At 42.9% G+C, this 13,068-nt stretch overlaps 1 protein-coding gene across 2 annotated transcripts in view; it reads left to right on the top strand.

Annotated features, from left to right (window-relative positions):
- The window catches only part of FARSB (phenylalanyl-tRNA synthetase subunit beta), a 41,561-nt gene that overhangs the window by 23,098 nt on the left and 5,395 nt on the right, over positions 1–13,068 (top strand). For both annotated transcript variants that reach the window (XM_053308680.1, XM_053308679.1), the window contains 4 exons: positions 86–166; positions 1,924–2,016; positions 2,313–2,430; positions 6,343–6,495. In XM_053308680.1, coding sequence (XP_053164655.1) covers positions 86–166; positions 1,924–2,016; positions 2,313–2,430; positions 6,343–6,495 — 445 coding nt within the window. The remainder of the gene's footprint in view (positions 1–85; positions 167–1,923; positions 2,017–2,312; positions 2,431–6,342; positions 6,496–13,068) is intronic.

Genomic DNA, 13,068 nt, shown 5'->3' with positions numbered 1-13,068 from the left:
TGTAAAGCATACAGGAAGTCACCTCCATGACTTTTTGGCATTTATTGAGCTGAAAGAAGACAATTGTGTTTTCTTTTCTCTTTAGCTTCCTCTCAATAAGCTCACAGAACTTCTGAGACCAGATTTGGCTGCAGCAGGCTTTACTGAAGCGCTCACTTTTGCTCTGGTATGTTTTAAATATCTTTTTCGATGTTAAACGTGCAGTGATGGTAGCTATGTTCATGTCTCTTTTAAAGCTTCTGACTGCAGCAGTGTTATGTGACTGTTTCGTCAGGTCTTGATTTGGTGCTGACGCCTTATAAAAATATTACGTTGCCTTATGCTGGCAGTGTTGGTATTTGAGTGGTGAAATCCAGTATGACTGACCTTATTTCCTTTGCCTTGTGCTCTCTTCCCTCTTTCTCTTTCTTCTTGGTTTGGGCAAATGAAAAATAAGGAACTCCCCTTTGGGGATGGTTGTGGCTGGCCAGGGAGGAGGAAACTGTCTTCAGCTCAATTAAAGCAATCCTGCAAAGCTGAGCCTGGGTGGGAGCTCCTTTGCTGAAAGGACAGTAAATCTACTGGTACGGTAGATCTACTACTGTAGACAGACTATTCGGCCTGCCTGCTGAAAATAACTTCTCAGATCAACTGTGTTCTTATTTGTAATGTGGATACAAAATGTGATGTATCAACATGATACATCATCTAGTATTAGATTAGAACATGGTAAAATCAAATAATAAAAATTGACACAATTTGCTCAGTCACATTTAGTTTTGCAGATTTATTTTATTCTAGTTATTTATTTATTTAATTAAATTTTTATACCCCCTTTCATTAAAATAATCCCAAGGAGGTTTACAAGACATTTAAAATAATATAAAACTATAAAAATGGCACATTTAAAATTACGTTTGAATATAAAAAATACAAATCTGATTAAAAGTTTTTAAAACATGTACAATATAACCATAAGATGCAAAGAAGCAGCAACAAAACGCTCCTATAAAAGCCTGGGTAAAAAGCCAAGAGTTTACTTGCTTTCTAAAAACAGTGATGGAGACTGGGGAGCAGGCAATCTTCCTTGTCTGACTATTTTTGGATGTTTTGCTTTACCTTAAATTTGAGATGTCTCCAATAAGTCTGTCTATTCACACCTTCAAACACAGGTGAAATCCAGGTCTTTGGCCGAGTGGCACTCCAACAGAAGCATTTTCCATGAGCTGAAGGAGAGTTGCACTCATGGAAGGAACTTCTCTCAACAACGCGCGGCTCTGCCAAAGTCTCATTATCCTGTCATGCAAGCTGCCACTTAAATTCAGTGGCTGACTGAGGGCTATAGGCTACCTCCGGCCTCAGAGGCACGATGCCTCTCAATACCAGTTGCAAGGGAATACCAGCAAGAGAGAGGGCATGCCCTGAGCTCTTGCCCATGGGCTTTCCAGAGACATCTGTTGGGCCTCTGTGTGAAACAGGATACTGGACTAGATGGGCCTTGGGCCTGATCCAGCAGGGCTGTTCTTGTGTTCTTATGACTTCCCGACTAGCCAAGTGGGCATGCTTTGAGAGACTTGTTTCTGTTCATGCAGAGCCTTTCCAAGACACGGGAAGGACTCCGAACTCTAAGGGCTTCTGGCCCAACAGCATGCACCAGGGGACAGGTCCCCCGCTCCCAGCACATCCCTGCAGTCCCTTGATGTGAGCCCACTCTGTTAATCAGGATGTCAGCCACTGTGTGCGAACCTAATCAGTTCCTTACTAAAAACCTTAAGCAGTCGTACATTTTTATAGTTGAGTTTGTTGCTTCCTACAGCGCCTCATTGGCCATGTCTTTGCCCCATTAGTCCAGGGAAGTCTTGCATCTTTTGGCTGTTAGTAACTTTTTCTCTTGAATTCAGTTCAGTTCTTCCTAAATACTTCTTCTTCTTTTCCTTCTGTTAGTGTTCCCAAGAAGATATTGCTGATAAATTGGGTGTTGACATTTCTTCAACAAAAGCAGTGCATATAGCAAATCCAAAAACAGCAGAATTTCAGGTGAGAACAGAAAGCTGAATTTTGCTTTAACAATTTGAATTGTTCTGTGGATATTTTTGCCAACTGAATTGTAGTACTACATTCCCAGTTTCTCATATCAGTGAAAAATTATCAGCAGGATAGCTTTATATTATAAAACATGGTATAGCTGGGAAACAGTGGTATGAAGGCTGGACTGTATTAGTGGACTGAAAGGTAAGAACTTGCAGGGAATGGGAAGGAAGTGATTAATGTATTTACTGTCAAGTTTAATATGAGAGAAACTTGATAATAACTGTTCCATATTTGACCTATAGGTGGCACGCACAACCCTCTTGCCTGGTCTCCTGAAAACTATTGCATCTAATAGGAAGATGCCTTTGCCTCTGAAACTCTTTGAAATTTCTGACATTGTAGTGAAAGATCCGACCAAAGGTAAGAATATTTTAACTTAGTATTCATGTCTTCAAATAAGACCATATTGAGTCGACCATGGCTGCAACATTCATGTGTGGACAATTCCTCTAGACTTGACAGAGCCCTGCTTTTTGTCTACCTATACTCGCCACTTTGCCTGTGCATGCCTGTTTGTAAGAATTAGGGGACTGGGATGTCTCTGTGGGCCTCATAGTCCTCCCTTCCCCTCTGCTTCGTGCAAGTTAGAAGCACAAGTAAGAAGACTTGCACAGGCTTTCCTTTTCCCTGTTCCCTGGACTCTGTTCAGTGACTGGCAATTCATCACACATGGGTGTCTTGCCTGTGGTAGGCTGATCATGTCCTGAGTTTAAAAGGGTTTTAGCATATTTAAATGAGTCTCTCTTCTTTTCTTTTTCTTCTTTAAGTCAGTTATTTTTCTGGAATAGCACTGTCTCTATTGCAATATGCACATTTCTTAAAGCAAAATGTTTATATCCCTGCTAACTTGGCAAAGAGGCACCTTTACTGAAGAGCCCCTGGTGGCGCAGTGGTAAAACTGCCGCCCTGTAACCAGAAGGTTACAAGTTCGATCCTGACCAGGGGCTCAAGATTGACTCAGCCTTCCATCCTTACGAGGTCAGTAAAATGAGTACCCAGAATGTTGGGGGCAATATGCTAAATAATTGTAAACCGCTTAGAGAGCTTCGGCTATAAAGCGGTATATAAATGTAAGTGCTATTGCTATTGCTATTTTACCGTGGTGATTCTCTTTATTTAGCAGGGGGAGCATAACTGGCCCTATCCACCCCCAGCACAGTACCTCCAGTGACTGTTGCTGGTGTCTATCTTATGTTTCTTTTTAGATTGAGAGCCCTTTGGGGACAGGGGTCCATCTTATCTTATTTATTTATTATTTCTCTGTGTAACCCGCCCTGAGCCATTTTTGGAAGGGTGGTATAGAAATCGAATAAATAAATAAATATCCTTTATCTACTTTAATCAAGTTGTTTCAGTAGCCTGACAATATGTAACATTTAGTCTAGTTCCCTTATATATATCAATTGATCCTTTGAGATCCCTTGTGGAATCTATTGTAGCAACATGGTCAGAGGTGTGATTCTGGAGAAGAGAGTATGCTGAAAAATACCAAGGATCAGTACTACACCTTGATAGTGTTTTCTGAACTAATATACTGCAGTATGTACTGTATACAATACCTAATTTATTTTGCCAGGATAAATCATGGTCCTAGAAGGCCTTACTAGCTTTTTTCGGTTTGGTTTACAGCTTTAAGCTTGCTGTGCAGACAATTAAATCCAATTATTTGATTTAGCTGATTTATGTGGATCTTTAGACACTTCTTAACTAAACAGCAACATATTTTTATTCATGGTTGTATAGTCCAAATTTACTAATGAACATCAGGCAAACTAGACATGATGTTAACAGGTCCATGTCTTTAAACACAAATCTGCTGTGGTCATATACCAACTAGGGCACGGGCGGTCTGATTTTAACAGTGGAAAAGGTGTTAATAGTGAAAAGCTGCTGGCCCTTCCCTTTTTCCTTGGGCACATCTTCCCTTGACTGGGCTCCAATTCTGTGGAAGAAGAATCACATGAGCCTATAGGGAGAGATGCTGCATGCAGGGAAAGGGTTCTGCACTGTACACTTCCTTTGCTGTTAACACTGGGCATGTGCATATACTGCACACATGCACAGTTCTTTGTCACTGCAGCAGACCTGATTGTAAGCATATGTCTCTGCCTCACTCTCATCTGCTTTGGTCCCTTGTTGCTATTCGTTTTGTGAAACCATTTCATGCAGATAGAGTTCCATATTAAAGCACCACAGTTTAATTCAAATAAACCCTTTATACCTAATACTTGTTGCCTAAATGTTAGATGAGCACTGTTGATGTATCTTTATTCCCGTTTCCCCCTTTTTTCCTTTGGTTTGTCCCTTTGCACAGTAAGCTTTCAAACATGCTATCCATTTCTGAGCATCTATATCTCTGATAATTGGATCTAGAAATTTAGTTTTAAAATAAGATCTTAAATTATGTCTAAGAGGGAGTGCTTCAAGAATTGGATGTAGCCTGCAAAGTATCTCTTGCCCACACTGATAATACAATTGGATTACACTGAGCATAGGAAGCTGTCCTATACTGAGTAAGACCCATGGTCCATCTAGACTAGAGCAGTCTTGTCTGTGCTGACCAACAGCTGAACCTAGCATCTTCTGCATGGAATGCATGTGTGCTCTGAGCTGCGGCCCTATCCACAAATACCTCGCTCCCAAATTGTCTTAAGTTGCTTTATTTTACAGCAAATAGATAGAAAGTCATACTTGTGAGAGAAATTCTGTATATATCAGGTTACATGGATTAAGTGAGAGTCAGTTTCTTGACATCTGCCCCCAGAGTGCTGCAGTGCAGGGATCCTCAACGTTGGGCCCCCAGATGTTCTTGGACTTCAACTCCCATAATCCCCAGGCCCAGTGGCCTTTGGCTGGGGATTATGGGAGTTGAAGTCCAAGAACATCTGGGGGCCCAACGTTGAGGATCCCTGTGGTGCAGTGGCTAGATCAATGGCTTTAAATGTGAGAAACCTGTGTTCAGCTCCTTGCTCAGCAATCAGACTCAATGGGTTTCCCTTAGGCTAGGTCTAATCTATTCACAGGCTGGTTATGAGGCTACAGTGCTGCTCTGAGCTCACCAAATAGTTTAAACTATGAAGTATTTACGTAATGTAGATCTGTCATACATGCCCCAAATACACTTCTCTTCTCAGCTTTCATTGCTAGAGGGCAGCGTACACCAGTCTTATTTTGTACTGGATTTTCTTGGCTTGTGAAAACCATTTTCTGTCCTGAAAATCTGAGGGGACACTGTCTTCAGAAAGTGCTTTGAAGTCTGTACAACATAGTTCTCAATTTATGCAAACATACTTGGCTGTTCCATTGTTCTCTCTTCTCTTCCGCTCGCGCTCGCGCTCTCTCTCTCTCTCTCTCTCTCTCTCTCACTCACTTCCACTCATACTGCAAAAATACTCAGATACTGCAAAAAGTATCTAGTTAGAATGTCTAGGAAATCTTAGCTTAGGTTTGGCAGTAAGTCTTCTGTGTGGTGTCCAGTGAAGGAAGTTGATTATAATGTACAATATTTTTCAAATCTGCTATCTGCTAGTAATTATTGTTTGGGAAGAACTTCAAACTGTGGGGGTTAAACAGAGGTTAGTACCCCTGTTGAAGACCCAGACTATGGTCTTATTCTCACTGCAGTGGTAAATCTATGTCTTGATTGTACCACTGTAGGTGAGAGTTTGCATGATGGAATGCTCCCCCACTCTGAAATATTAAAACACCTAGAAAAGAGCCCCTGGTGGCGCAGTGGTAAAACTGCCGCCCTGTAACCAGAAGGTTACAAGTTCGATCCTGACCAGGGGCTCAAGGTTGACTCAGCCTTCCATCCTTCCGAGGTCGGTAAAATGAGTACCCAGAATGTTGGGGGCAATATGCTAAAAATCATTGTAAACCGCTTAGAGAGCTCTGGCTATAGAGCGGTATATAAATGTAAGTGCTAAAATGAGCATGTCAGGAAAAAAGGCTAGCCTACTGCCTTTCTCTCTGACACCTGGCTTTCAATGAGAGGTATGTGTGTGTTGTGTGTGAGAATTATTCAGTGGCATTAGCCTGTACCTCCTGCCTAAACCGGTACAGCTCACACATAGGTTTTTCGACTACAGCAAGAACTAGGCTGACGGAAAAGGTGTGTGTTTGTTTAGGATAAGTTATATTGCCTACTTTGCTTTGATCTGCAGGTGGTATAGTATAAACAGACACTGATGTGAAATGGGACCAAAGAAATCAGGTTCCTTAAAATGCAACCTTTACAAAATTTATAATTTGGGTGGCCTTTTCCTTCCCCAGATGTAGGTGCAAGAAACCATAGGCATCTCTGTGCGGTTTACTATAACAAAAATCCAGGCTTTGAAGTAATTCATGGATTGCTGGATAGAGTAATGCAGCTGCTGGATGTCTCACCAAGTAAAGAGAATGGATATTATATTAAAGCAACCGAAGGTAAGGACCACATAGAAAATGTCTGTCACTGTCCTACATGGTTTTTGATATTAGATGAAAATGCAAGACCGACCATCTCTTAACATTAAAAACCTATCTGGACAGGGTCTTGATTACTTTTAAGATACCCGTCTCTGTGTTAGACTCCTGACTGCCAGACTCTGTGTCTTCTTAAAATAAGTATTGGCTGACATCCTGACTAAGCCAGTGACAGTGCACCAGGAAGGCATGCCTATGTTGCAGAAGGCTTCCAGAGTACCACAAACATAGAGTGCATAAGGTGGGGGATGCCATTTCCCCCTCTCTCTGCTTCCTCCGGAAGTGCCCTGGGCCACCCAAAAATATGCCTCCAAGGGCAGATTGGCAAAAATTGCTTTCTGCCCTGCACACTCTGCCCTGTGGAGTTAAGAAAGCTCTCCATAGCATGGGCACGTCTTTGCAGCATGCTGCTGCTATCTTAGCCAGATGCAGTGCTTCCCCACGTGCTCCTCCCCATGCAGCCTCCCTCTCCGGCCAGCCAGATGGCAGGTTGGGCCACACTAGGGCTGAATGAGGCTTCTCTTAGCCCAATGAGCAGGTGGCGGAGAGAGCGGCGCAGCCTCCTTATCTGGGACCGCCTACCAGCCAAATGGCAGGCACAGAGAGGCTTCATTTGGCCCCAGTGCAGGCCATCCTTACATTTGGCCAGATGGTGGGCCAGAGAGGGAGGCTGTGCCTCCCTCTCTGCTGCCTGCTTGGACGTTCTTCACATTCAGCTACAGTGTGGGCCATCCTTACATTTGACTAAGCAGGTGGGCCGGAGCGGGAGGCTGTGCCGCCTTGGCTGCCGCCTGCTTGGCTGTTCACCTGGGCAGCAGTTTCTTCCTGCTGTGGTCCGCCCGTCCCTGCCACTATCTGGCAACTGCTCACGAGTATTCACGAGAGCTGCCACGCATGGGATTAGTGACGGGTACGTCTTAGAGAATTATATAGATAGATAGGCGAGACACCAGCTAACATCCTCTGGGAAAAATTGTATGACCTTTTACAATTTTTCTTGCTAAATGTTAGGTTTAGCGGGGTGGACACCATAACTCAGTCCTATTCGGCACAGGTGGTAAGATGAGAGTTAGCCTTTTGCAGGAGCTGTTACTGGATGATAATGTGTGGTCCCACTGACATTGGAGAGCGGGACTGGAGAGTGTCAAATCTCAATTGTCTGTGCAGTGCTGCAATGTTCTGTATTTTGTGACACATTCTATACATGTGACTGAAACATGTTAAGTTTTAATAGCAAATACAGTAGTCTGAGGCCAGTCTTGGGATCAGAAAAAACATAAAAATGAGGGTCACCTGAATGTTTTAGTTGAGATTATACCTATTTATAATTTCTACTTTTTTGAAAGTGTGAGGTGCAAATTTCTACTAGCGTTCTTCACGTAAAGGAAAACAGTTTAGCTGTGTGAGTTTCAAACAAATGTTGAAATTGTATTATAAATCAATTTAAGGATATGTTCTTGTATCCTTCTTATAGTTCAGCCAGTGGATGTATGTTGTAAGCCTGTGCATCAGATTACTGACTTCAGTTCAGGAAATTGGAATTAAAATATTGGTGTACATCTTGGTATTAGTACTCTTGCTAAAACCTGTATAATGGTCTGACTTGTTTTAGTATTTTGACAGGGAGGAAAAGTGTCTGTTGACTGTGCATGTTCATTCTTGTTCCATATGTGCAAATTATGGTTATTAGAGGATCTTCTGTTTCAGTAATGCCTAAATATCAATTAAGTTAATCTTGGGGGTCGTAACCTTTTTGCCCTTGTAGCAACACCTGTGCAACTGTTCCAGATGCTTGAAAATATGGGTGAAATTTTGATGTTCCCCAGGCCTTCACACTAGTCTTTAGTGTAACTTGAGCTCTGGAGTATATTGAGAAGAAAATTAGCCTTGAATAATTTTCCATTCATTAAAGAGGAAACGTTAATTTCTGAACATGTATTCTGGGACAGCTCCCAGATGTACCTTCTGACACTTGCTGGGACCATAAAAATACTTTGCTTTGACTTGTTCCTTTTAAAACCCAAGCCCTAAGCAGTTTACTGCTTTCTAAACTGCTTGTAACATTTTTATTTCCCCAAAGCAGAGAGAGAAAAACCTTTGACTGAAATAGTCAACAGAGTGTGCACCTTTAGAGATCTACCTCTACTTCTAGATCAGAGTTCCCAACAGAAAGTACTAGTACCCCTAGGGGTAGTTGAAGGACTCCTGTGGGTACTTGGAGCCCTCCTGCCTCCACACACTGTGGCCATGCTATTTGTTCCCCATCTGAGGCTCACCAGCTTGAAGTGACCTATCTGCTAGGGATGTGCACTGAACCAGTGCAGAGGCCATCTGAACCGGTACAACCGGCGGGTTGAACTGCCGGTTTGAAGGCAGGGGGGTGCAACTTTAAGGGCGGGGGAGGGTGCACTTACCCCCCCCCGCCACTCCCCCCCCCGCTGGCATCTGATTTTAGTAAAGCCCGTTGGGGCGGCAGTGTACCTCCTTGCCGACCCATTGCCCTCGTTTACCGGAACTACACGGAAGTATTTGGCGTGCCTATGCACGCCAGCACAGGTCTGACATGCTCGCTCCGGCACACTAAATTCTTCTGGGTAGTTCTGGTAAACAGGGGCAACAGGGCGGCAGGGAGGTATGCTGCCACCCCGACGGGCTTTACTAAAACCAGACACCAGCAGGGGAAAAGTGGTGGGAGGGGTAAGTGCACCCTCTCCTGCCCTTAAAGCTGCACACATACCCCACCTTCAGGCCTCCCCCACCTAGTTCTGTGCACATCCCTACTGTCCGCTGCATCATGAAAAAGGCCAGGAAGCACAAAAAAATTATAGCTGCCCCTTGGTTCTACTGTCTCTTTCTGTCGGAAGACCTGGTTCGCTCAGCTGGTGTCTCATCAGACTCTTAATCAGAGAATCCAGGGTTCAAATCCTGTTCTCTATTGTCTGGCAGATATATGTGTGAGACCTACCCTTCCCTAGTCACCTTAAGTGGCGCAGTGGGCAGCAGCGATATAGGAAGATGCTGAAAGGCATCATCTCATACTGTGTGGGAGGAGGCAACGGTAAACCCCTCCTGTATTCTACCAAAGAAAACCACAGGACTCTGTGGGCGCCAGGAGTCGAAATCGACTTGACGGCGCACTTTACCTTTTTTACCCTTTTCTAGACCCAACAGTCTGAAAATACATGATGCAACTCTGCTAAAGCTATGCAGGTTGCCCTGTTTGCTGTCTGTATAGGAGACCTCTTTGGAATCATAGTCAAACTACTTTGAGAAAGAGTTGGGAGGAGCATGCATGTGCACACACACTTCTTGCCCTTATGGAGTGCTAGAGTTTGGTGATGTGTCCAAGTGAAGCTACAGCTTAAAAAAAAACACCCAATCATGCTGCAGTAATAAACTCTTAACAAAGAAACCCAAATGTGAAACATTTGTATTTGATTTGTCACACCATAATCTATGGTTTGTAATGGTTTGCGGGGGGTTGGTTGAAAATGTGTTGTAGGATATTTTAGCCATTATGCAAACTAAATAATCTAGTTTTCCATTAAAAAAAAAAATACTGCAAAGCATCTAATGTTTCTTCAAGTCAGAATGAACTGCTGAACTTTCAAAATCCTGCTGTAACCTGAGCCTCAGGAACAACTGGAAAACTCTTGACCCAGCTTCCAACTGAGAATTGCAATGTAGCTGGCTGGCTTAAGGGCGAGTGTTTAGGGAGACTTGTCTCACTGGGAAGGAAGGATAGAACAGTGGGTGGAAGACATCAGGTTATGCATGGCTCTAATTGGTTCCCAGGTCTGAAGGCACATGAGGATGCAGCAACCCTGCTGAAGTGGGCCTTTATGGGAGGTGGGGGAATGTCTGGAAACCAAATCTATGCTGCCGTGAGTTCCTTCATGGAAGAAAAGTGAGATTAAAATGTAATGAATTAATTGCACAACACTGTGCAGCTTTACTTGCAAGTGAGTTCCAATGAATTCAGTGACTGTCTGTCATCTTTTTTGTTATACTGTGAAGGATTACCTATACAAGGCCTACTGACAAGAAATAGGTGAAAAGCTGGCACACTTTATTTGCGAGGCTCTCTCCTGCCCTTTGAGCCACTGAAAAAGTATAGTGTGGGTACTGTTTAAGCACTGGTGTTTTTTTAATAACCACAAAATGTATACCCTTACAAATGTAGGCAAGTCAGCCGCACAACGCTGAGTCAGTTAGCCAAATCCACGAATCTCCTGGAACATCTCCAGTGTGAGCCCCATGGAGATGAATTGGAGTTGTCCAAGAGCACAGTTGTGTGTTGGAGAATTCCTGTTAATTTTCCTGGTCCCTTTTATGCACAATAAAGTTGGACCCACATCACGAATGCTCCTGTCCCCACATTTCTCAAGGATGTGCCACTGTGTTTCCGGCATGTTCTTTACTCACGTGTAAGGGGTGGTCATCTGAATTGACACCCCCCTCTCACACACATTGTAAAACCCTTAGTTTTGCAGTACATCTAGAGGGTCCATTCAGACAATTACCCATTAAATGTGAGTAAAGGATGTGCCGAGAAGACATCGGCGCGACCTTGAGTGACATAGGGGTGGATGCATTCATGACGAGACTTCAGCACTATTGTGTGTAAAAGGGGTTGCAGGCTGAGGTTTGTCTGAACCGGCCAATAGTTACTGAATGTCCAAGTGCTGAGTATTCACTTGCTGAGAATGATTCAGGGGGAAATGAGACTACTGCAGTAATGTTGCCATCTTGTTTTGAATTGCTTCCTGTAGCTAGGCATCCAGACCTAGCACTTTTCAGATGGCAGCAGTGAAGCAGCTATCTCCATAGGTCCGTGTCTCTCCATATTGTGTGCACAAGCAAAAATATTAATCCCCTCTTTGATAAATTACCATGACTCTTAACGAATGCTTGCTGGTATTTATCTTGCTTTATTGTTAGATAGACATGAAAAGTTGACTAGCAGGTGTTTCTGCATTCATAGAGTATATATGAATATATATTTTCATGGAGCATTGTCCGGGGATCACAAAGGCAGAGAACATAGGCAATTTAAGAGGCTGTGCACACAACCAAAAACTGGGTAGGACAAGTGTCCTCCAAGTTTGGGAGTTGTGCACGCTCTCAATTTTTGGTTGTGTGGGAGCAAACAACTAGGTAGGAGGAGGGAGCGGTGATTGTGTGGGAGACAGAAACTTGGTAGGACAGCTTTTCCTCCTGCCTTGATCAAATGCTGGGTAGGATGGCATTGTCTTATCCATCTCCTGTCTTGCACACAATCACTTCTCCTGCCTAGTTGTTTGCTCCCACACAACTCCCAAATCTGGGTAGGATACTTGCCCTACCCAGTTTTTGGTTGCATGAACAGCTTCTAAGTATGTCTCAAGAATGTGTGTAATTGCTGAAGTAGTCCAGTTGCATTTCACAGTTAAATAGATGTGCTCGTAAAAGAAGCACAATTTGTGCCACTGTGCACAAGGCAGTATGATCTAGTCGTGGTGGTGCTGCTGTTTTATAGTTGTCAATTGTATGTTTGTTATATTTCATAGACTTGTATTTTGAGATTTTTATTTTTGGCTTCCTTGGACTACTTTGGAAAGGTGAGGTATACATCCTGTATACTAATAATGCTACATGTGGAGGGCCTGTTTTGCTTATCTGCTCCACTCCTCATGCATTAATTGTATTTAATTATGAGTCATCTGCATAGAGCTAAAGGCAGCTGGTTGCCTTCAGGACATACTTCAAGCTGAGAAAGGTCTGGTGAATAACAGAGGATGGTGAATGCTGCAGTTGAAGGGGTTGGGGGTTGGGTGGAAACGCAGCTGTACTGTCCACTTAGACTGGCTTTTCTGCAACGTTTCTAACTAGTGCTTGATCTATTGTGGATAGCTAAATCAGACGTCACATGGAATTGCGGCTAGCAAATTACAGATGCTACAATGGCTGGGACATGGTATTTACTAGTGTTAAGTTAGTTCAAATGTTGAAATGAGTGTTCAATTTTTGTTATCAATTAAAACTTTGCTATAAAATAATGGAATGAAAATGTGTCTCTGTCGAAAGGACTACAGCCCCCCCCCATCAGAACAGTCTAGCTGGGCATCAATTTAGGCAATTATCCCTTTTTCACTTAGGGTTTCCCTACCCATCCAGATTATCAGCCCTGATTTAGACCAAGGGATTTTCTTTCTTTTTTATCAGTAAAGGAATAAAAGGTTGCTGTTAAATTGGGAGATTAGTGGTTTAACTGTTTCCGTCTCAGTATAAACTAAGTATTTACACAGATTCAATAACTTGTTTGTGTTTGCTCAGATAAATGTTTGATTTCTTTTATTTAAAAGTGGGCAATATATAATCAATGGTAGTCTATGGATACCCCTCCTGCATTCTATCAAAGAAAACCACAAGGCTCTGTTGGCGCCAGGAGTTGAAATCAACTTGACGGCACACTTTACCTTTTAGTTTATGGATATTTGTGAGTGCAGAATATAGTAATATTTCTACAAAGCCATATTTAATCATGGACAAAAC

Source organism: Hemicordylus capensis, chromosome 3 (assembly GCF_027244095.1).
Source record: "Hemicordylus capensis ecotype Gifberg chromosome 3, rHemCap1.1.pri, whole genome shotgun sequence".
Taxonomy (NCBI): domain Eukaryota; kingdom Metazoa; phylum Chordata; class Lepidosauria; order Squamata; family Cordylidae; genus Hemicordylus; species Hemicordylus capensis.
This window is presented reverse-complemented; position numbering and strand designations above follow the sequence as displayed.